The sequence below is a fragment of the Salvia miltiorrhiza genome, chromosome 4 (genome assembly GCF_028751815.1).
Source record: "Salvia miltiorrhiza cultivar Shanhuang (shh) chromosome 4, IMPLAD_Smil_shh, whole genome shotgun sequence".
NCBI lineage: Eukaryota > Viridiplantae > Streptophyta > Magnoliopsida > Lamiales > Lamiaceae > Salvia > Salvia miltiorrhiza.
Genome location: NC_080390.1, coordinates 31,275,684 through 31,300,623, shown reverse-complemented (window position 1 = coordinate 31,300,623; position 24,940 = coordinate 31,275,684). Strand labels below are relative to the sequence as shown.

The 24,940-nt window shown below is 35.6% G+C and overlaps 4 protein-coding genes across 5 annotated transcripts; 3 read left to right on the top strand and 1 right to left on the bottom strand.

The window, feature by feature from the left end:
- Positions 1–845: 845 nt before the first annotated feature.
- On the top strand, positions 846–5,698 carry LOC131019905 (serine/threonine protein phosphatase 2A 55 kDa regulatory subunit B beta isoform-like). 2 transcript variants are annotated; one of them, XM_057948527.1, is made up of 15 exons: positions 846–885; positions 986–1,160; positions 1,243–1,346; positions 1,645–1,752; positions 1,888–2,007; positions 2,462–2,650; positions 2,749–2,840; positions 3,081–3,199; positions 3,689–3,812; positions 3,905–4,028; positions 4,391–4,459; positions 4,729–4,820; positions 4,903–4,977; positions 5,083–5,159; positions 5,264–5,698. In XM_057948527.1, exons 2-15 carry the CDS (start codon positions 1,055–1,057, stop codon positions 5,395–5,397), a joined length of 1,533 nt encoding a protein of 510 aa, XP_057804510.1. In that variant the 5' UTR covers positions 846–885; positions 986–1,054; the 3' UTR covers positions 5,398–5,698. The 2 variants fall into 2 exon arrangements, with proteins under 2 accessions (XP_057804510.1, XP_057804511.1); XM_057948528.1 differs by having other exon boundaries at positions 880–1,160; positions 1,243–1,338.
- A 3,418-nt stretch (positions 5,699–9,116) lies between these two features.
- On the bottom strand, positions 9,117–10,225 carry LOC131019912 (glutathione S-transferase T2-like). The gene is made up of 2 exons (XM_057948536.1): positions 9,948–10,225; positions 9,117–9,867 (listed from the first exon to the last, which is right to left on the bottom strand). The coding sequence occupies exons 1-2, from the start codon at positions 10,176–10,178 to the stop codon at positions 9,214–9,216; spliced, it is 885 nt and encodes a 294-aa protein (XP_057804519.1). The 5' UTR covers positions 10,179–10,225; the 3' UTR covers positions 9,117–9,213.
- A 577-nt stretch (positions 10,226–10,802) lies between these two features.
- LOC131019919 (uncharacterized) lies at positions 10,803–11,499 on the top strand. The gene has a single exon (XM_057948544.1). It carries the CDS (start codon positions 10,827–10,829, stop codon positions 11,391–11,393), a length of 567 nt encoding a protein of 188 aa, XP_057804527.1. The 5' UTR covers positions 10,803–10,826; the 3' UTR covers positions 11,394–11,499.
- Positions 11,500–17,252: 5,753 nt separating this feature from the next.
- On the top strand, positions 17,253–24,940 carry LOC131019904 (protein MICRORCHIDIA 6). Its single transcript, XM_057948525.1, has 19 exons — positions 17,253–17,606; positions 17,812–17,886; positions 17,985–18,019; positions 18,650–18,728; positions 18,862–18,951; positions 19,019–19,094; positions 19,726–19,804; positions 20,555–20,683; positions 20,851–20,949; positions 21,101–21,202; positions 21,281–21,418; positions 21,687–21,779; positions 22,552–22,603; positions 22,692–22,803; positions 22,896–23,098; positions 23,171–23,253; positions 23,487–23,566; positions 23,764–23,806; positions 24,745–24,940. Exons 1-19 carry the CDS (start codon positions 17,261–17,263, stop codon positions 24,865–24,867), a joined length of 2,037 nt encoding a protein of 678 aa, XP_057804508.1. The 5' UTR covers positions 17,253–17,260; the 3' UTR covers positions 24,868–24,940.

Sequence of the window (24,940 nt, the reverse complement as noted above, 5' to 3'; positions counted from 1 at the left end):
TGCCCTCTCCATCTCGAACCCTCTCTCCAGTTGCGTCGATTTGTGCGAGGAGAAGCTCGAGGCGATCCGCAGAGATTCGTGCCAATAGGCCACTCCAGCCACCCCCTCCAACGAAACCCTAGCAGCGGCGCGGCGGGGCTGAGTCCAAGCGGTGTTGGCTTGACCGAGAAGACGATGCAGAGGCTCGAGGCGATCTGCCGCGATTCGCCCCTCTGAATGAAACCCTAGCAGCGGCGCGGCGGAGTGCGAGCGGCGATGCAGATCTGTTCCTGAAATTTTCACTCTCTGTTCATGAAATTTTCTCCAATTTTGTTTGAGTTCGATCGGTTCGAAATCTGTAGATTGGAATTGTTGATTGCAGATTTTTGTTCAGAATTGTTTGAGTTCAGAATTGAAATCTGCAGATTGTTAATGTTCGATCCAGATTTTTGTTCAGAATTGTTTGAGAAGATGATGCAGAATTGTTTGAGTTCGATTGGAATCTGTTCGAAACCTCAGAATTTTTTATTTTCAAAATTTTATTTTTGTTCGATCAATTTTTCATTTTCAGAATTTTAATTATTTAAGAATTTTTCATTTTCATTGGAATTGTCTAACATTAACAATCCTTTAATCATAAACTTAAACATGTGGACCACACTCCTTATTCACCTAATTTGCTTCTCCTTAATCTCCGTGCCGAAAAGTAATGAGACATGAATAGCGGGACGGAGGGAGTATTAAATTCGAAGAACAACCCAAACTATAAAAAGATTAACATGAAGGAATTATTTAAAAGATAGTTAAGCGGTCAAAAAATAGACGGTTTGATAGTTAATTAAAGGAGAGGAGAAGAAGATTATACATTTTATACTAAAATTCACAGTGGCGCTGACGCAGAACCTGGTATGTCGTATTACAACATTTCAGCTGAAAATAATTGAGTGGATAACGGAAACCCAACACCCTCTCCTCTCTCTCTCTCTCTCTCTCTCTCTTACCTCAGAGAAAATTGACAATTGACGCTGCTGCTGGAGAATGTCGTTTTGAGCTGTCACCCCAACCGCCTATTAGCATGAGTTTTAGCTCGGACTCTTCTTCTTCGTCGCCGGCGGCCGCTATGGACTGGAAGTTCTCTCAGGTCTTCGGCGACAAACTGCCTGGAGAAGATGTTCGAGACAGTAAATTTCTTCGCCGGCTCACCTTTCATTCTTTCGATTTTACTTCCTTTTGTTTTTAATTTGTCGTTTCTCTTGCTTGGAGTTGATGTTATTTCCGCAATTGAGTTCGACAAGAGTGGCGATCACTTGGCCGTCGGCGATCGAGGCGGCCGCGTCGTCATTTTTCAGGACAACGGTGGTAACGATGTGCGAATTTCTGCTTCTGTTTCTCTGTGGTTGTGTTTTCTTTTACAAAATGTTTTAGCTAGAAAATGAGCTTGGGATTGATGTTACGCAGGGGCCTTTAGATTGTTCTCGCGCTAATGGATGTGCTAATGTTGATTAGTGGAAATTGATGATTGTGCGTCGAAATAGTGTGATCGTGTCTAAGCTATTTAGTTGTTGAGGAGTAGCAAAAAAGATGATTCATTTTTAGATGTTTTTGGCATATTCGTGTTTTCATTCTGTTCACAAACTTGCTGTGTTCTCATTGGCATTAATATAGGCCTTAGTCCTGTCCACTCCGCGGAATGAGTTGGAGAGGCTTGATAGAGTTATTTCGAAGCATCCTAAATTTCAGTACAAAACAGAGTTCCAAAGTCACGAGCCAGAGGTGTGTGCCCTAGCTTTCATTTTCTTCATAATTTGAGATTTTGGTAATGGATAGCTATCTTTCATTTGGTGCTTGTGGAGCTCGAGGATCCTACTTCTCATAGTGTACCTATCTTGACTAGCATTTTTCTTACAGTTTGATTATTTGAGGAGTGTTGAGATTGAAGAAAAGATCAATAAAGTTAGGTGGTGTGCAGCATCAACTGGATCACTGCATATTCTATCATCAAATGATAAGACTATCAAATTATGGAAGGTATCATCTGCCTTTGTCCTAATAAAAAATGTTAACTGGGTTTTTGTGAACTTCTTGAAGTTGGATGTAAGAAGTTTTTGAGAATTTCTTGAAGATGGATTAAAGAAAATTCTCACTATCTGACTGAGAAGGGTGACAGATAAAGTTGACATATTCGCAAACATCTTTCAATTGGTGGATGTGTTCCTAGTCCTTGATAGTCTAGCTATGAAGAAAGTGAAAGCTTTCACTCAAATTTACCCTTGAGTTTGTGATGATTGAATTATATACAGAATGCTTAAAGACAATGAATATATCTTCTTTAGACCGACCTCAGATGGAAAATTCCCTCATATCAATTCATCTAGATTAATGAGTGCACTCTCACTACCTATGCATATATTTTCTCGTTTCCACTGTGTATAAGAGTCTTCTATATTTTCCTATGATAATATTAATGGGTGCCTAAAGGCAGGTCAAGGACCGTCAAGTTAAGCGAGTCAAAGAAGTGGACACGAGTCAACCAATATCTTCTGAGAATTCACTTTTGGCTGAAAAGAGTTTTATTAATGAGCAAAAATCATCTTTTGGTAACGGTCATTCTCTAGAATGGAAAGAAAACATGGGGAATGGTGTATTCACTTATAATGGAACACATGACAAGGTATGTGTTTCAGAGTTTAAAATTTGTCATTTTTCTCAACAAGTGCATGTATCTCCCTGTTGGATTCGGCCATGTAGTCAGGTTTGTTTTGTATTTAGATAGCATGTTTAGAAGATGCTAGTGTTTCAAGAAGTCGAAGGGTGTATGCGCATGCTCATGATTTCAGCATCAACTCTATCTCTGTTAATAGGTACGCCTTTTATAAAATAGTGGTTCTGTTGTTATCTAAGTTGAGTGCATATATAGCTTTGCATCCGTATATTTCATGTATAATTCATCCCCCTTTCCCAAACTGAAAAAAGGAAAATAAATTTAAGTAGGACAAGCAATAAAGATTCAGATATGAACTCAATGTTTTATTGTCTCCATATTTATTGGCCAAATATTGATTCTTCTCTCTGATAATTGGATTTGAATAACTGGTTTGCAGTGATTGGGAGACATTTCTTTCTGGAGATGACCTAAGAATAAATTTGTGGAATCTAGAAATCAGCAATCAGTGTTTTAATATCATTGACATGAAGCCTGTAAACATGGAAGATCTCATAGGTAATTTGTAACACACACAATGGGAGAATGCTTTCTTATCTTGCCATTATTCAGCATTTCATAATTGTCCTATTCTCGCTCTCCTTTTTTTTCCTTTCCTTTTTCTTCCATTCCTCCAAAACAATCTCATTACATTTTAGAGCACGTTATAATCATTGTACTCTGAACCGCATCTCTCAAAAGTAAAACCGAATGTCTGGCGCATTCTCCAGTGCATTTCAGCCAAAACAATTATGAGAGAGTTGCCCATGACCAATCATTTCCATTATCTGCATCTATATGTTACCATTGTTTTATGGGATTAGCTAGGATATACCAACCATCCCTCACTCACACATACAAAAGTCCTATCAAAGAGGAACTTGTAAAGGTGCACTGTGAATATACTTAGGAGTTTCTTGGCATCAATTATGGTATTCTGATATTTTACACTTATCTGCCTTACGCAAAATAAGATGAATGATTAGATTTTCATGAAATATTGTCCAGAGGTGATCACAGCAGTTGAATTCCATCCATCTCACTGTAATCTGCTGGCTTACAGCAGTTCGAGAGGTTTTATTCGGCTAGTAGACATGAGAAAATCAGCTCTATGTGATCACAGTGCTAGTATGTGAGTGTTAGTTTTTCTACCTCTTTAAGCTTCATGTGAATGTCACTTTCATACTTCTTCATCTCCATAACCTAAAATTTTTATTGCTATAGATTGAAAGATGAGGAATACCATGGGCAGAAATCTTTCTTCACAGAGATCATTGCATCAATAACTGATATGAAGTTTGCAAATGATGGAAGACATATTTTAAGCCGTGATTTCATGAATCTGAAGGTCTTTCAGCCATTTTTATTTATTTGAATGCATTGAACATGGGTTTTGCACGTTAGCTTCTTTTGTCTCATGTTTCTAGATTAGACTCAAAGGAAAGTTCAGTAGGCCTCCAATTTCTCACTCCAACTTAACCTTCTGATAAGCCTTCCAAATTGATAAGACCTGAACAAAATTCAAATATTTTACCAAAACTTACATGTCTCTCGTACATTTCTCTTGACGTGCATATGAATTCTAGTCTGTTTTCAGACTTCAAATTCTCCTTCCACATTAATTGCTGAATTTAGATGCACTCAAACAACGCAAATTAAAAGAAATCAGTGCTTTTGATTTTCTTATCAAGCCTTCTCTTTCTATGTCAGCTATGGGATATGCATATGGACTCTGGTCCAGTAGCAACAATTAAGATTCATGAGAACCTGCGGCCTAAGGTGAGGGTCACGTTCCTAACTATAGTATTTCTAGCTTAATAATGCAGAATTTACATAATATCTGCATGAAGATGTTCTTGTGTACCTAATTAAAAAACCATCCTGGTTGCAGTATTGATCTGCTTTGCTCTGCAATAGCCTCTGGCTTCTGCATATCCAAATTTTTTCACTCCCATATATTCCACCACATTTACTTTTTCAATTTTAGCCTATATAAACAAGTCTCATTATCTTCTCCTGCGGCTGAATATCCACATTATATTGCACAGTTGGCAGATCTATACAACAACGACGCAATATTTGATAAGTTTGAATGCTGTGTTGCTAAAGACCGTCTTAATTTTGCAACTGGATCTTACAGGTTAGTCATGGTTGCCAGCAATATTACTACGAACTTTTCTTTCTAGTAATGCTCTAAAATGATGGTTCTGTTTCTTTATTAGCAATATTCTACGCGTATTTTCTAATGGAGGTGGGGCTGAAGGAGTAACCATTGAAGCCTACCGAAACCCAACTAGGTAGATGCATTGAACAATCTTCAGATTTTTTGCCTTTCACTTTACTGATTCGAACGTCTTAATAGATACTCTTTTACACTGTCTGCTCTATCATATTGATTGCAGAAAGCCCCAAAGCCAAACCACATCAAGACCTCGAAGATCATCTTTAAGTAACATAGCTAGGGGTTTCTACAGGCAAGGTGACCTTCTGTTCTAGTTACTTGTTTCTTATCTCCTTATCAGCTTTACTACATCATGCATTTGATCTCTGTTACTGTTACCTTGGCTTGATCGATGTCTTCAGGTGACAGCCGCAGTGCAGAAAGTAATGAGTTTTCGTACGATTTCAACTCTAAGTTGCTGCATATGGCTTGGCATCCAACAACTAATCTGATTGCCTGTGCTGCTGGAAGCAGCTTGCTTATGTATCATGCCTAAATGTATATAGCAATTGTACAGACTGCTTACAGCAAGCGACCTTTTAGATGGTTCGCGTTTTGTGTTCATACCTCGTAACGACGTAGTTTCTGAGCAGTAAAGAGCAGAGACAACAATATCCCTCTACTGTTGAAGGTTTCTGTTACCTCTGCACATATAGATGTAGCCAGTCTATGGGTATTGGAGGATTCTTGCTTTCCTTTTGGATGGTGCATTCTCACCAGTATCTTCATAATTGTAAAATAATAATACTACTATTGTCGTTTTGCTATTGCATACTCTTTCTTGAAAGGTAAACAAACCAACCACGAATCACATTTAAATATTCGTTTGCTCTTAATTTATTGATGGTGTTTCAGACTAAGTGCTCGTTTGGTTCAAGTAGAGGAATGGAAAGGGAATGGAATTAAATAAAGGAGTGGAATGGTAACAATAACCATTACTTTTATTGAGTGTTTGGTTTAACAATGGAAATGAATAATTAGTAAGGGATTCCCTTTCTTTTGTTTCCCCTCTATTTTGAGGGGTAACAAATTGGGTGATTGGGTTACCCTCAAGTAAGGGTAATGGTTAAGTCATTACCCAAACCAAACAACAAGTAATGGATTCAATTAATTGAATCCCTTTCCAACCTCTAAAAACACCCAACCAAACGTGGGCTAAATAGCAACGGAAAATGCAATCATCCCTACTAAAAAAAAAAGTAACGGTGATGGAGTGAGAACACAACACCTCAGAGAAAAGGGTAAAGAAAAGAGGACATGGAGCTGAGAAATGCGCGAATAAAGAAGAAAAAACAAATAAATATGTACGTTACAAAACAAAATTGCATTTTGCAAGAAAAGTGTTGAAGGCTCAAGCAGAAGATAATATTATCACAAAATCAATGAGATTCCCTGAGTAAATCCTTTGCAATAAAAGCATGCTTTTGATTTCATATTAATTGAAATTTGCACACACGTTGACCATAACCTAAATCCTAGTTGACGTGGCTCCCGGAAATTGCAAATGTGGACGCACCGGCGGGCAAGTAATACGACGTCGTTTTGTAGTTATATTCTAACACTCAAAACGACATTGTTTTGAGTGAGTATAATTAACAAAAAAAGAGAAGGGGAAAATCGTGAGCCCTAATCAGCCAAACATCTCACCATCGCCGCACCTTGCACACCATCACCGGACGCCGACTTCCACCACCGGGTTCCACCACCACCGCTCAGGCCAGCCGCCAGAGCGTGGCCTCTTTTTATTCCCTGGCCCACTGCGCCCCAGATTCATCGCCTTTTCCAGGAAGCTGCGGTCTCATTCACATATATCACCATGAATCTTTATATCTATTGGTTTCATTCACATATATCAGCCATACATATTTTATAAAAATCGGTGAAATTTATGCCTTCAAAAGGCTAACCACTTCTCCTAATTAAACAACAATATTGGCTTCTCCGACATATTTTTTAATGAGTTCCAATACATTTCCACTCTTTTTAGTTTCCCATGCATTCCCATCCATACTTCACGGTTATACATATTCGTCCACAAAAAATAGTCCTAGTAAAAGACGACACTAGTTTTTAATAAAAATGATTATTGTATTGTGAGTGGAGAAAGAGTCTCACTTAAAAAGTAGTGTTTATAATGATAATCAATTGTATTATGAGTGAAAAATATGATCTACCATGTGATAGATAGTTTTTAAAAATGAAAATGGACTAACTTTTGTGGATATCCCAAAATGGCAAAAAGAACTACTCCCTCGGTCCCACCATTTTAGTCCCTTATTCCATTTTGAGATGTCCCAAAAAAATAGTCAATTTTTCTAATTAATACTATATAAAAATATTGTTTTTACTAAATTAACCTTATTTAATGCTTCACTTAAATGTGAAAAGGATGTGTGAAAATAATAAATAAGGGTATAAAAGATAAAAATATAAAAATTAAATGCATTTTCTTAATATATGTGAAAAGTGGGAGGAGACTAAAATGGTGGGACGGAGGGAGTATATTTTTTTTGGTTGGACGAAAGGAGTATTAAAAGGCCAATATTCTCTCAAAGAATGGCGTAAATCCGATCTTTTCCATCTCAAGATAGACATAAAGCTATCAGTTTTAACTCTTTCAAAATATTTGCATGCATAGAAATAGAGATATAATTACTTAATTAGATTCCTTCATAATTTTAAAAAAATTGAAGACAAATTAAGTCTTATTATGTATATAACATAAACGATATCTCTTCATCTCATTCTTATTATTCATGTATATTACATAAGCTCTAGCGATAGAGAGACATTCAATTTAAGAAGTTCATTTTGACAACGAGAGATAGAGTGAGGGAGAGAAAGATTATTCTAGAGAGAAATGAAGAGTCTATTTGAAGTTCATTCATGGCGAGAGAGAGAGAATATTGAAGTTCATTTAGACGATTAATGATAGTGTCATTTCAATATAGTGTTAATGTCATTTCGCAACAATGTTATTTATATAACATGATAGTGTCCTTTGTAAAACAGAATAGTATTTGTGTCATTTTAAGATAGTGTTAGTGTCATTTAGTGTAAGTGTTAGTGTCATTTTGCACCCGGGAGTATGGTGCTGCATGGAACACAAAAGAACGCTTCTTAATTAATAGCCTCATTTATGTCAAACACTTCCTATGTGAATAAAGTGACGGGAGAGAGAGAGAAAAAAAAGAAAAAAATATAGAAAAATAGAAAGGAGAGAGAAAAACAATCATTTTAAAATTTTAAATTATAATAATTTATTTATTTCAAATTTATATTTAATGATTTTTACATCAAATTAAAGATCTTGTCATGATCTTTAACTTAAGATACATATGGAATATATTTTCACAAATCAAATTTGAAGATTTTTAGAAAATCATAGAAGTATGTGTGATAAAATTAGGAAAGAAAAATGTGAAAAAAATGTAGATATATCTTCTCTCTCCTATTTATGCTCTCATCTTTCCTTAACTTCTACTCATATTTCTTCTTTTCTCTCTCATCTCTCTCCTCTTTCTTTTAATTTTTATAGTATCCTTGATTAATGTTATAATTGCAAAAATGTCATTAAATTGATGGGAAAAAAACTGATGTTTTATATTATACTCCATCCGTCACTAAAGAAGTTCTTCTTTTTCTTTTTTGGGACGTCCCCAAATAAGTTCATCTTTCTTTCTTTTCATTTTTTGACAACTACCACACCACTAATAATTCTTTATTTATTCTTACTTTTCACTTTTTCACCACTCCCAATACTAATTATAACACATTTTCACCAATCTCAATACTACTTAGAGCATCTGCAGCGGCACTCTATTCTAGAGTGAACCGCTATTTTGCAGTCCAATGCTCCCTCCAACAGCACGCTACTTTACGCCAAAATGTAGAGTGAATGAACAGTGCCCCGGCAAATGTAGCGGGCTACTGTTCATCACGCTAGTTATTATTTTTTTTTTTTTGCTTTTCTTTTATCCTTCTTTTTGTGGTTTTACCTTTACTTCTTTTTGTTATTAATATGAAATACTTCTTATTCATCACTCTAATTGTCTCGTTATTAATATGAAATATTTCCAATGTGCAATTTAAAAATTGACGATCAGAATATATATTTTTATTTTGTATATTATTAATTTATTTTATTTTTGTTTAAATTATAAAAGATATTATATAGAATTTTTAAATTGCAACATCATAAAAATACAATAATATAAAATTGCAATAATAATAAAATTACAACAACACAAAAATATCATAAACATAAAATTACAAGAAATAGAAATACAATAATATTAAATTAAGAAAACATTCAATAAGGTCCAAAATCCCCTTCAGATCCTCCAGCATCACCTCCAGCATCACTTCCAGATCCGCCAAAATTCGGAAATTCATCACCAAACATATTGAAAGCATTGCTTGAACCTGAACCGTCTTGCCTTTTCAATATGATTCTAGTTTGTTCTTGTTTGAAGTACTCACGTCGAATGGGATCAGAAATATTGTCGGTGTCTATCATCAAAATTTTATTATCTGCTTCCCATTTACGAAATGCAAGAGCTTGTTTTTTTGCTTCAATCTTTTGTTGTTGTAGTTGCATGATCTGATCTTTTTTTGTGGATGAGTTATCCATTATTTCTTCAAGTCTTTTATTTCCTTGATTAATTGCTTGTAGAATATTAGACATATCTTCGCCTTTTTTTCTCTTATTTTTAGTCTTTTTTACCCCATCAGGGCGTTGTGTTGGTCCTGAACCACTGCCACTACCATCACTTAGATTGATACTAAAAGAAGACAAACCATCAGGTGAGATAGGAGATTCTGGTGGTGTTTCTGCTTGAAATGAAGACCTTTGTGAAGGACAATCAAACTTCACAAAATCTTTCATAAGGGGCCAGACATGCTCAAACTTGAATCCTTTCTTATATCTTGGATCCTCCGTCAGTAATTGTTTTGCACGATCAAACTGAATAATAAATAACATATGTTAGCAATAGCACAACAATTAAATAGTTAAATCAATTGTAAAAATAAATAACTACTTACAATATCTTTTTCAGAAGCGCCACTTGGATTTAGATATTCGATTTGTTGCACGCATCCTTTGAATTTTGAAAGAGAACTCATAATGACTTGCATACGAGTTTCAAGCGATCTTTTGGTTCGATCAGGAATATGTGGAGAAGGTTTGTCACTATTATATACGTTCACAATTTCTTTCCAAAAGGTATCTTTTTTTTGATAGATTCCTGTTTCACCATCTTGGGATAGATCCATATACACACGACAAAGATGTTTATCTTCATCGATTGTGTAATTAGGCTGTCGAGAAGAAGAAGACATGAAAGGCAGAATAACAAACAAATAAAAAAAAAGACAAACACAAGAAATAAAAGCTTAGATTCTATGTGGAAGTATACAAATCGTAGAGCATATTTATAGACATTAAATTGTGAAAATTTGCAGATAAGATAAGAAATGAATGGTGGAGATTTCATGGAAATCGTGATGAATGGCATAGATTTTTTCTTCCAGATTCGTACATGAGATATAGAATGGATGGTGCAGATTTAAAGAACTTTAAATGGATGGTGCAGATTTGATTTTATAAAGTTGCAGCATAGATAAGAAACAGATGGTGAGGATTAATGGAAATCATAATGGACGGTGGATATCATCATTGGAAAGATAAGTTTGCAGGAGAGATAATAATTGCAAGAGTATGCAGACAAGATAAGATTTCTTTGAACAAATTTTATTATATAAGAAGTATGCACATCTAATAATCTGTACACCTATCTTCTCAATTTTACTCATCACGAAGCAAAAATAAGATATGAATTATCATGCTGCTGGCTCTTCTTATATATTATTCTTGAAATTGTTGCTGATTATGATCTTTGGATATGGCATTCATACTTTGGTATGCCAGGGTCCAATAATGATATTAATGTCTTGGAAAGATCACATCTTTTCAGTGATCTTGCTAGAGGTATCACTCCACCTGCAAATTATGTAATACAGGGAAAAGAGTATAGTGTGGGTTATTATTTAGCTGACGGAATATATCCGAAATGGTCCACACTTGTGCAAACTATACATGAACCACGTACTGCAAAGAAAAAACATTTTGCTACGAGACAAGAGTCGTGTAGAAAAGATGTGGAACGTGCATTTGGAGTTCTTCAAAGTCGATTTGCAATTGTTGCAAATCCGGCCCGTTTTTGGCAAAAGAAACATTTAGAGCTTATCATGAAATCCTGCATTATCATGCACAATATGATAATTGAGGATGAAAGAGACTTGTCTGCACCAATTCAAGAGATGAGAGAAGTCCCAACTCCAGATGTCGAAACGGTGCCAAATGAAGCACGTCAGTTTCAAGAATTTCTTGCACGCTATCGAAGCATCAAAGATAAATCAGCTCATCTTGCACTTCGTGATGCATTGGTCGATCATTTGTGGGAAGAATATTCTAATTTTGAACACTAATTCCCATTGTTAAGTAATTTAAATTTTTGCAAGTATTTTGTAATATTAGTGTGCTATTGTCATGAAATTTATGCTTTTTTCAATTATTATGTAATGTTATTTTATATGTTGTTGGAATAAATTAATGTGCAATAATTTAAATATAGTATAAAAAATCAAAATAATTATATTATATTATGTTATAATTAAATAAATCAGAATAAATATAAATAGAATTAAATATATATATATATATATATATATATATAATATAATAACTATATAAAAAGATTAATTTAATAACAATTAAAAGTATCAAAATAGAATATTCCATTGTAGAGTGAAATGTAGAGTTGATTGTTGGAGAGCAAAATGAAATTACTCTACATTTCACTCTACAATAGAGTGAAGTTCACTCTAATGTAGAGTGAACCATTGGAGTTGCTCTTATAACATATTTTTCTCCACTATCAATACACTTTACCACTTTTCCTTAAAATCGGCACCGTCCCCAAAAAGAAACTTATTTTGGGGACGGAGGGAGTATATAGATATATAGATTATTATTTTTATTTTATTTTAATTAAGACTATAAAAAGTAAAATAGGGCTATTGATAGAATATTTTTCTATTTCTTCCCCCAATTTTCTTTCCATGCCCTGCATCTCTCCAGTGTTCTTCTCTCTCCCTCACTCACCGGTGTTCACTCTCTAAAAAAAATCAGCCTATCTCCCTTCCCAAGATCCGGCGTGCCTTCGCCGTCGACCACCACCACGACCACCCTCATCTTTCTATCCAATTTCTCTCTCTCACAACCCCTTCCCCTTGCTCACTCTCACTTCTCTAGGCCGTCCGGCGAGAAATCTCCGTCACCGCCGCTGCCCCCCTCATTCGGTCGCGCGTGGAACCTCCCTGCTCCGTCCCAGCTCTGCAAGCAGCAGTGCGGGACTGCGCTGCGCCGCGGCCCTCGCCTAGCCTTCCCTCTCGCCCCGCCCCGCGTCCTTCGGGTCTCTGTCCGCTGACTCTGCAGTAGCAGTAGTTTCCAACGCCCAATTTCCGGTATTGCAGGTAAGCCCGCAGGCTATTTGTATGTTTTAGAAGTTCGATTTTTGAATTTATTTGTCAGCCATAAATTGGGGCAAAGTTGTTACTCTTTCTAGAATAAACTTTCCTTCAATGAATGATGGATGTTGGCTTTTATAGATATATAGATAAGAGTTACTATGATATGTGGAAACATAGATATTCAGATAGTTATATGCATATTAAGTTTAGAACTGTTTTAACACGATAAGGATGGAATGTTCTGCATTGGTAAAGGATGTGCTCATCATCTTTGAAATTAAATGTCAAATATATTTGAGTTGATTCTATGTACAAAATTTCATCCCGTAATCTTTTTCTGAAAAATGAAATGGAAACTTCTTTCTTCAAGCTCAAACGGAGCAGATTCTTTTTTTTTTGAGTTGTTAATATGAACATGGTTATTCTCCAAAGTCCAACCTAGAGCCCCTGAAAGCTACATAGAGCCTAGTTTTGACAATAGGAAGTAGCATGCCCAACAATATTGTTTCACAGAAATAGAAGAAAAACTAGCTGGATAATACTGAAAATGTCAGTATTCTGCGTGCATTATATCACTAGTTTGGCTAGAAATATTTTTAGGCGAGAGCTATAGATAATTTAACAAATCAATTTTAACAAAATCGACAACCCAGCTCAATGCGCGTAATATCCACAACAAATGAGTAACCAAAAATAAATATTGAAGCAATGATAAAAACTTAATTCATGCCCTGTAGCCATACCTCGAAATCTGCACAGCTTAGGTACGAAGCCGGATTCAATTAGGAGATAATGCAAGAAATTCCTTGCAATTTCCACACCAACAACTTTAGTTTGGGGCTCCGACGATTAGAATTCCCAAAAAAGTTCCCTAAAATGGAATCTTCTTTGATTTTTTTTTTCTTTTAGGTTTCTCGTGTGATTAAGTATGATCAATTACAGACCCACTTCTAGGTATTCTTCTCGACATCCCGAATGTATCCCTTGTGTCATCCAAAATGATTGACTATTCACAGTTATGTTTGTGAATATTTTGCGTTATTTTCTTGGAGGGATTCCATTGTGCACCTCCCGACGACTGAAAGTTGAAGTGTTCCGGCGGGCATCCACCTTGTCAATACGCATTTAGTGGCCACCTCATCTATAAAATAGTCCATGTGTATTGACAATATGGATGTCCGTCAAAACACGTCAACTTTCGTCACCGTTTTTTTTTTTTTTTTTTGCGGCCACAAACAAGAAAAAAAATGCAACGATGTATATTGTCTTGTAATTGGCTTTAGGTTGGAACATTTTCGAAAAAACTTTCAATCGAATTAAATTATCTGTAGCTCTGACCTAAAAATATTTTAGCCAAACTAGTTACAGAATGGACGCAGAATACTGACATTTTCAGTATTATTATCCAGCTAGTTTTTCTTCCATTTCTGTAAAACAATATTGTTGGGCATGCTTCTTCCTCTGTGGTTAGCTCACGACTTACTTGGTACAGATTGTCAAAACAGTGTAACTTACACTGTCATCTGTATTTATTGAAAACTAGGCTCTGTGTAGCTTTTAGGGACTCTAGGTTGGAGAATCATTTAGTGGCACAATGGCTATTGATGTGCCCTATATCGAGGGTAGATGAGTCTCCTAGACTAGTTATAAGGCTGGGGCCAAACGTACACTCTTCAGCTTATCCTTTTGTATCCGCCGACCGAAGCGGGTCTCAAGGGGTGGGGATGATGCATCCCACGTCGAGGGTAGATGAGTCTCCTGAGCTGGATATAAGATTGGGTCCAAACCTACACTCTTGAACTAGCTTTTGAGAGTAGTTAGGGGCTCGGTCCTTATTACCTATGGGATAATGTTGGATGATACTTAGAACTTAAATGAAGGAACACATTAAACCAACCCAAATTGCAATTAATCGGTTTGGTCAGTTTGATTATATAATTAATCAAATGACAATCTACACGGTGGAGATGATGTCCATGTCTGAAAGCAGAGGGCTCTGCTCGGTGCAGCTGTATGGAAGACGTACATTGCTTACCATTTACACACAATTGGAATCAAAATTGTTGAGAAGAAGAAAAGATTGATTGAATCGGCGGCCACAACTCTGTTTCTAGTCCTAACTTTGATGGGTGGTGTGACCCGATTAGTTATGCGGACAACGAGTCATTGCTCAAGACAAAATCTGGTGCCAAAAGTAACTCCTAATTCAAATTTGTGGGAGATGAAAAAAGAAGTGCTTGAGGTTGTACTAGAGTATGTGCGTGCAATAACTGAAGGGGGGGGGGGAGAATTCAAACATGCGGACAAGGCGAATTGGTGGGTGAGAGTTGGTGGAGGTAGGTGTGGTGAATATTGGTATAGAACTCTAGTTAGCTTAGTTTGACCAATTTTTCTTTTTTTTGTGATAAAATTGAACATCGGTTGCAAATGTAAGATCAAACTATATCGATTTTTCTCTAGAGCCAAAGCGAACTCATCGGTTTAATTTGGTTTTTCAATTTCGGTTCAACTTCTCATCCACCCTTAGGCTAGAGCGCCCATAGCCTTTATGGGTTCCACAAATCATGGTCTAATATCTCTAGTGGGTCTAATGATAGAAGACTTTAATTTGTGACCTCTAGAGAGTAGTCTTCTCATTTATTCAGATTTTATCGAGCATGGCTCAACTAGCCTTTTTTTTTTTGATAAATTAACAGTATTAAATAAAGAAATTTAAAGGCCGCGCCACAGGGGACTCGAACCCTAGGCCAAAGGCCTTGGGCATTAACCCCTTACCACTTGGCCAACACACACACTCTCTCAACTAGTCTTTTGATACAACAGAAGGTGCTTCTTGGTTTTTGCATTTACTACTTGTATTAAGCTCATTTTATCTAACAATTTGGGCTAGACTCATTTATGAGCATTTTTAATGATTAAGTATTACTATTTGCTTGTATAGAGGACTTTCTTCTTTTCCATGGTTGGAGCATGATCCTTGTGCTAATGTGGAGTCTATAAAAATTTTATCCATGAAAGCTTTGTAATTTTATAAAGGAAGGTTTAAAGTGGATCGACTGTCATTGAACTAAAATTGGGACTGATGGTTCACATATTAACACCTAACCTGTTGATTATTTTATTTTCTAATGTCTTGGCAATCCGCAATTGCTATCTTTGTTGTGCTCTCTATGTGAAACTTCTCTTCGGTGCAATAGCCTGCAAACCATACGGAAAAGGTAAACCACACTTGGGAAACCTGTGATAGGATTGGTAGGATTCGAACTTGAGATTTTTAGCTTGAGGAATGCCAACTCTATCACTAGGCCACCCCAAGGGGATGGGGTTGTCGTTCTATTGAATCATGAATAGGTGGTCTTTGACTTGTGATTGGGCCTAGCCAAGTCATTACAAATGAATTTATTAGCGGATAAAATTCCCTTTTTCGGTGCTTTGGTGGAGCTTGTGCGTTCTTCTCCCATTTGAGCATTCGGTGTTACAAAATCTATTTGATTTTTGATTGTATTGGTCCAAGAAACTCAACTACTTACCATTAGTATGATTGTTTTAATCATTTATCCAATGATGAAAACATTGATTTTGATTAAATCTTCTCTACAATTTGTTTCTTAATTTTGGGGGGGAATAAACTTGGAATTAGTCATCATTGCCATTACCGCCACCGCCCAGCACATCCAACCTCACCATTGACCACAATCACCATTGCATGTCTCACATCTTTAACCACTGAAATGTTGAGTTATGGAGCTTGAAAGTACTGATGACCCGACCCAATTTTTTTTGGCATGTTTTGTTAGTTTGGGCTGCATCTTAATTAGGGATATTATTTCATTAGCCGCGTTATTCCATTATTTATGTAATTGTATTTGAAAATGATAGTACAAAAATCCCTGGGTTGGCAGCGCCCCCCAGACGTAGTCTCGTAGAAACAAACTGCATAACCAATTCTCTTGTGTTTTTCTTGCTTTGAGTTTATTTTCATAACATGAAAAGTTCATATTCTAAATGAGAAATTATTAAAATAATAAAAATGTTTTGAAATTGCCTAGTTTTTACAATAGTCCTTGTTCAAACCTCATATGTTTTATCCTATCTGGCAAGAAAAAGCCCAAATCTTTATCATCCTTTTTTTTTGATAAACTAACAGTATTGAATAAAGAAATTTAAAGGCCGCACCACAGGGTACTCGAATCCAAGACCTTTGGCATTAGACATTAACCCCTTACCGCTTGGCCAACACACACACACACACACACACAATCTTTATCATCCTTTATTTTCAAATATGGTGGCATATGTCACAAGCATGCTAAAAATGGTGTATCCAAACTCGTTTTTATGAAGTACTCAACTTTATTATTTGTGACAACTTGAAACACATCTCTATTCTACGCATACTCTCTTCCCAAATTACTTGAACCAAAATATTGGAAGCGACTCCTAGACATAGCATTTCATTGTCATCCCCATTACAATTACAATAAAAGATATAGTGGTATCCAAAATCTACATGATTTAAAAGGTTATTTCTGCTCACCATTTATTCCCCTTTTCTAGTAATGCATAGAAATTTTTACTGCTAACTGTTTTTATTCCTAATTTTCAAGCTAGATCACAAAACATGTTTTTGTGTTCTTGCATCTATAATTTGCTCCTTTCTGGACCTTCAGGTTTGGTTAAATTTTGTCATCTAATTTCCTGATCTATTCTATTCCTTTAAGTCCTGCTTTGCCTCATACGACTTATCCCATTAGCAAATCTACAATTTTTCATGGTACATTTGGTTACTGATTGGCTTGTGTTTCATTTTTCCAGTCCCTAAGATGAGTTCCATGAACTTAAATAGCAACCACGGTCTTGGAGAGCTTGGCATGAAAGCTGTTAAATTGGAGCAAGATATCAGAAGATCTTTGCAAGAAAATGAGTCCCCCAAATTTGATTCGATCTGTCGTGAAGAATCCAATTCACTTATTAGAAGGGCTGAAACTGAAAAAAATAGAAGATCGACTGTATTAAGTGCTCCAAATAGTGTCCCCGGTCTGGAGTGCGCTCCAATTGATGATTCAAGCTTTTGCTCGACATCATCAATATCTCCAGCTCCCATTTGTCGACAGTTCTGGAGAGCTGGAAACTATGACGACAGGCTTATTTCTAAGCCAGCGTGTCAAAGTACTTTTCCATCTAATAATCTAAGTTGATCTTGAATTAGAACCATCTTAACACTAAAACGTGAAGTGCAACACCCAAAAGGGTTTCAAACTTATGCAGTTGTCTGCATACTTAGGGTTTTAATAGCTCATGAATTTCATTGAGGATAATGTAGTCTTTATATGACCTTTACTTGGTAATCAGGGATTCTTTATTTGATTGACAGATCGCACAGGCTATCTTCATATTCACCCCAAATTTCTTCACTCTAATGCTACTTCTCATAAGTGGGCCTTTGGTGGTATGCATCTTTGATATAGTTCCCTATTTCGGCTTAACTATATGATATTGAACATCTTGCATATTCTCATTCCTCTTATATCTGGCTCATGTTAACAGCCGTGGCAGAATTTCTTGATAATTCCATTGACGAGGTAATCTTTTACCGATCATTATTTTTTTCTTCTTTACATTTCTTATCTTTACATTGTCATCTTTTGTTTCTGATGGTAACCTACCTCTAAACTATACTCTTGGTCTTTGTGTTTACTACCTATGATATTGTTTGCTTCAAGTAGTATTTTTTTTTAAGGAATTAATGAAGTTCTGAACATAATATTTTAGTTTTTTTTTCTTCCTCTTCAGTTCTTTTGATGCATTTCTTTGCTGCTGCATGATTACATTTTCATCTTTGTTTGAGACCAATTTTGCTTCTGTCTATTACTCTCTTGTCAAATGAATTAGCATACTCTTAGATTCTGCATCTCCCTTTTGTTAAGAGATTAGATTCATATTGTATGTCAACATACATTTGAGGGAGACCAAGTATGCAAGCTTGCTAATTTCTTAATGCACTTGCCTATAGTGAGAAAGATGAAGCATCAGCTCAATGTAGGTTATGAATTAATTTGACTTGCCATATGGAATGTCTTGTGAGGTCACACTTTTAGTTTAATCAGCAGGCATGAATATGATCATCACTTATGGAATATATTGTTTCCTGTTTGCATATGTGATATGTTAATTTATATTGGCTTTGTATTCCACGTCTCATTTATGGATAGATACAAAATGGGGCCACCTTTGTCTCAGTGGATAAGACCTCAAATCCCAGGGATGGAACTACAGCTTTGTTAATTCAAGGTACCCAATATTTCAAACTGTCTTATGAAAAAAAAAAAAAACTGTTTAGATACAATCATCTATGTTCACTTGACACCTTGCGCTTGATAAGAATGAGTGATGTGTAATTGTAATTTTACTTCTCTCCTATTAGATGATGGTGGTGGAATGAACCCTGAAGCAATGCGGCGGTGCATTAGTTTTGGGTTTTCAGATAAGCATTCAAAAACTGCAATTGGACAGTGTGAGTATGGAAATTTCTTTTTTATTTCTTCAGTATGAGAGTAAGATGTTGACTTAAAGCTTTTCAGATGGAAATGGATTTAAGACCAGTTCTATGAGACTCGGGGCTGATGTTGTTGTCCTTAGCCGCTCCATGAAGGACAGGTTTCCTTGCTTTCTTTTTTAAGACTTATTACTATTATTATTATTATCTCTACATGGACTCTATTCATTTGTCAGTTTATTTGTCCAAAACTTTCAGGTAAACTATTATTATTATATCTACTAGGTCCTGAAGGGATTTGATCTAGTCTATTCCATTGTCTAAATACAAGAATTTCTAGGATATGGTGTTACTGTTAGTAGGAGTCTAATTTTGTTACACTCCCCATTCTTTAGATAATTCAAAATCAAAACCATGAGAAAAATGGATACAGGCCATTCCTGAGAACTTAATGCAGTTAAAACTAAAAGATACAATTCAAATGTTTGATTAAATTAGATAGAAAAATTATTTTGAAGTCGTTTTCAGATCCACTGAACCATCCTGAAACTCTATTCCACTCTTCTTCTTGACATTCCTCTTGATCCTCACTGATTTCTATCTATTTTTACTGTAAAATGATAATTTTGTTAACTTATTTATTTATTTTCGTTTAGTTTTTAATATTCAAAATTGTTAACAAGAAATTATCTAGAGAAGCTTGAATATGCAGTGTCCCAATATTCTTGCTATTGCATTTGTTTGCTGATTTTGACTATATGATTTGTTTATTACTTTTCTTTTCTCAACCAGGAAATTGACCAAAAGTGTAGGTCTGCTATCTTATACATTTTTAACGCAAACAGGCCAAGATAGAATAGTTGTCCCAATGGTGAGTGTTTAGTTCTGGACTTCTGGTCTAAAGATGTAATTTGATATAAATGTTTACAGGACTTTTAGCTGTAGAAATTTCTTTGGCAGAAAATTCGTTTGGAGTTAAATGTTTAATTAAATATTTTTTCTTTTTATTGTGGTGCATCTTTTATAAAATTTATGCTAGAATTTTGGTCAAAAGTATCACATATTCACATTCAAGACCTTTTGAGATTAAATTGTCAGTGCACATAGGATTAATAAATGCGCGCTGAAGATTAGTTGACTGGATGGCAAATTTCTGCAATGGAACTGTTGGTTGTAACTTGTAAGATGTGAAAGATGATTATTATTTCCTTCTCAGTTCAGGACTCAATATTGAAATACCCATAACTAATAGTAATTGTTCTGAAACTCAACATCAAAATAAACTTTAAAAGAAATATATTAGTTTCATATCTACTATTGCATTTGTCTTTGCATGTTCTAAAAACAAACTCTAGTGATGTTTATAGAGATCTGAAATGTTCCGTCCATGTGTTCTTGGGCCTCGAAGATTGTCTATGCCTTGATGATCCTGAAATTTTACTTGGCACAAACTTGGAAATAGTTCATACACATGATTTTCTTTTTAACTTTCTCTATTATACTTGAGCATTCTCCCTTCTCAAGACTAAAATTGTGCAACTTTTTCTTGAAGGTGCTTAGTTTTCAGATTTAATATATATGCTAAACATGCTTTAAAAGTCAGGTTCTCTTTGCAACGCAGGTTGATTATGAGTTTGATTCACATACGGAAACATGGAATTCATTACACGATGAACAGCATCTAAATAATAATCTTCCAATACTCTTAGAGTGGTCTCCATTTACGACAGAAGCCGAACTTCTGCAGCAAGTACGTAGAACATCCAGTGAACTAATGCATTGCCAGTTTTGTTAACCTTCTGTCTTGTTGTTTGCATTTTAGAAATTCCTTCTCATTATCTCTGTGTCTTTCATTGGTTAATAGTATTACATCTTTAACGTTAAACTTTTTGAACTCCTTTTGTTTCTATCTTGCAGTGTGATGACATCGGCCCTCATGGTACCAAGATAATAGTCTACAATTTATGGCATAATGATGATGGAAAAATGGAGCTTGATTTTGAGACAGATCCCGAGGTTTGTTTGACTGCTACATTTCGTGACAGGATTTATTGTAGTGGGTTGTGATAGAAATTATTGCCGTGTCAGTTCTTTTTTATTTGCTTAGAAGGTAATATTTTTTTACATGAATTTTCATAATAATCCTCATTTGAGTTTTATGTATCAGGATATTCGACTCTGTTCGGAAACTAGAGATACAACCAAATTTTCCTCTAAAATGAAAGCAAATGAACAGCATCTTGCTAATCGTCTTAAATATTCACTTCGTGTAAGTTTGTGCTAGATATGTGTGTATTTGCATAAATCTGTAAATACTTGCTGATACTTGGCCTTCTTTTTTCTGCAGGCATATTTATCTGTTTTATACTTGCGATATCCTGAGAACTTTTGCATAATATTGCGTGGAAAAATTGTTAAGTATCATAACATTGGAAATGATCTCCAATTTCCGGAATTCATAAAGTACAGACCTCAAAATGTTGAGGTATGGATTTATTTCTGCAAATCTTGTGGTGAATCTGGTGATACATGAGTAGGTGTTCATATATTGCACATAATTGTAAACAGAGATATTGGATACATGTACATGAATGCTCAGATATACTTAACCAAGACTTCAGCATAGGATCAGACTAGTCAAAGCAATGGTTTTGCATTGGCCTTTTAACTCAATTATCATCTTTCTCTGGTTATTTTAGCCCCTAATCAGGTTGAATTATGGAGATATGTCATTCTTACTTTACTGATTGCAGGGTTCGGTCATCACAACGATTGGCTTCCTGAAGGAAGCTCCAGATGTGAATATACATGGTTTTAATGTCTACCACAAGAATAGACTGATACTGGTGACTGCTTTTACTGAACTCATCAATCTTTAGATATTGTTTCTAGCAGAACTAAAATAAAATGAATTCAAGAAAGTATATTGCGAGGTCTTCCTGAGACAAATCGACCATTTAGATAATAATACTATTTCTTTTGAATAATTCTGACATTGTAATTTCTGTTAGGTAAATTGTATTCATCCACTGTCCAGTCACTAGCACAGCTTTGCCAACAATAAGTCCTGCATCCCTCTAGACTTCCTATAGTAAAAGCATTGTGATATTCTGAATTCTTGAGATTGCTCCTTCTGCATCCTTCCTTTCCGCATGTCCAATAATAGATCCCTAATACTGGCTTCGTGCTGGTCAAATCACTTTTCAACTTGTTCCTATGCACTTCATGATGTTTGATTCTGTTCTCACTTTCTAGAAGTGCTGCATTGGCACATGTATGTATGTATGTATGTTTGTAGTAATTCATTGTTTGCTTCTTGTGGTTAAGATATAAACCAGCCTCAAAAGTACTTATGTATGTAGTATGTACGGATAAATTAGCAACTGTTCTCATAGTTTTGTGCCATGTGGATCATGTTTCAGCATCAGATTATTGTGCTCATATACGTCTCACCTGCTATACTATAGGGCAAAATATTGTCCAGGTCCTGTTATGCCCCCCTCTCCCACCTCCTCCCCTTCCCAACAAAAGAAAAGGCAGAAATTATAGATAAAATAAATAAATATGGTTATTTTTGTCTACCTACTTTTTAAATCAGTTTTTGTCTCTTCACTGCAGCCATTTTGGCATGTTGTAACCTATTCTGACAGCAGAGGCAGAGGGGTTGTTGGTAAGAATTTTGTATATTGCCATGTATTTGTATCTTTGACCTAAATTGCATAAACTTAATGATACACAACTTCCTATTGGCATTGTAGGGCTTTTGGAAGCAAACTTTATCAAGCCTATTCACAACAAACAGGACTTTGAGAAAACTCCAGTTTTCCAAAAGCTTGAAGCCCGTCTGAAAGAAATGACACAAGAATACTGGTTAGTAACTTTACAGGCTTTTATATAATTACAATTAATGATCTATCCTTGATGGTTCATGCCTACGATGCTATAATATTCTGCTTTGGCAGGGATTACCACTGTGGACTCCTTGGCTATCAAGTTAAGAAACCCCCTCGACCAATGGCACATCAAGTTGCACCTAATCCTGTGTCAGGTCGTGAAGCTGGTATATATCAACCTGTGATGCTGACTAAGGACTCCTCAGGTGCTGTTGGAGTTAGACTAGAAGCATCTGGAATCTCCTTACCATCCTACCATCACTGCACAGAGGGTAAGAACTCAGAATATGTTGGTGTCTGAGCCTGCCTTCATATCTCTGAATCTCTTTACTGAAATTGTGCAGGAGCAACTCTGAAAAGGAAAAGACAGGGGCAAGTTGTGGATCCTAAAAGGCCAAAAATGACGGGAGGCGCAGATGTACTACAGGTGCTTTCGTCATTTATGATCATTAACTTTCCCCCCTTATTTTCTCCTTTTTCTTTTATTTAATTACGTTTTTCGTCCTTAAAAAACAGTTTGGTCGTGGACATGTCCACACATACCCATCATTCTTCTTGTTTCTGCAATTAGATTGCTTTAAGTGCTTAGTGTTTTGTATTTCCTTTACAAAACCATCCAACTTGTAAAACTTTATGCTATTTGTTATTTCCTTGATGCAGCATGCTACCAATCCTGACAGACAGTTGCAAGACGAAGAATCCGTTATGATAATTCAAGAAAACCAGATGCTCCGCTCTCAGTAAGTCATGTATCATAGATCTAATTTACTTGTTAACTATGACAAACAGCTTTATGTCAAAACCTATGAAAACAAACAAAAACAGTTGAATGCAACTCCGAATTCTCTCCCACAATCGATGATAATAAGTTATGTGCTTGTTTGTTCAGAATGTATATACCCAGACTTACACGTTTGTGCATCTGTCTGTATTTCAGATGCAAGGAATACGAGGAGATAGACAAAGCGCTCAATCTAAAGGTATCGATGTTTTGCAGTTTCAATGTTTTCAGTATTTGTTTGAACTTTTTTGTTTATTGATAACATGAGAAGGAATTGTTGTCTATAGGTCTTGACCGTAATTCTATAGATCTCTGGAATTATATAATGTTCAGTTTGGTGGATTAGACAAGATCTAATCTCATGATATATTGTTCGGTTGGGTAGACTTAGTCGGATACTTAGCCTCGGGATTGTGCCACATAGGGATTCGTCTTGCCTTATGAGTCTTAGTCTCCCCTATAACAAAATTAATCTCGGGTCAATTTAATCTCTGAGTAACCGAATGCCTGTATATCTATATGTGAGCAACGTTTATCTATATGTGAGCAACGTTTGGGCTAAGATAGACTTTATTAATTTATTTTGAGTACTGTTTTATTATTTTTTCCTTCAAATTTTATGTAATTATTCCCATGAAGTCTGTATCAAGTACACTTTATGGACATGAAAATACACAGTGATATTGTTTTTTGGGAATATGGCTAAAAATACACGAACTTTGAAAAATATTGCAATTTTCACCTGAACTTTCAATTAAGCTAAAAAATACATGAATTTATATTTTTGTTGTAGTTTTTACCTAAGTTTGACTTTCAACGAAATTAGAGCTTAGTTGACCGTCCAAATTAAGTCAAATATATTAATTTTTACCTTCTTAGACCTTCGAGCTTATAAATACTCATCATCATTAGAAGTTAGACCAACATCAGGTGAACTTCCGACTGTCAACTAAGCTCTAATTTCGTTGAACTCAGGTGGAAATTGCAACAAAAATATAAATTCATGTATTTTTTTGGCGTAATTGAAGGTTCATGTGCAAATTACAACTTTTTCCAAAGTTCGTGTATATTTTGGTCATAACCCCTTGTTTTTTTCGTTGTTCTCAAAGTAGAGAATTTATGTGCTTGTCTATGCAGATTGCAAAACTCAGGGAAGAAATATCAGATGCACGTCGCGAGTACGCTCGCATGCAGATAGAATCGAAAGTTTTAGAGAAAGTGAAAAGGGAAAGGGAAAATAGGGAACTGAGACATGTATGACCATTTTGCTAATAATTTTAACTTGTATTGGAAATATTCAGGGGTATTTAATTATTTTATTTTTTTCTTTTTA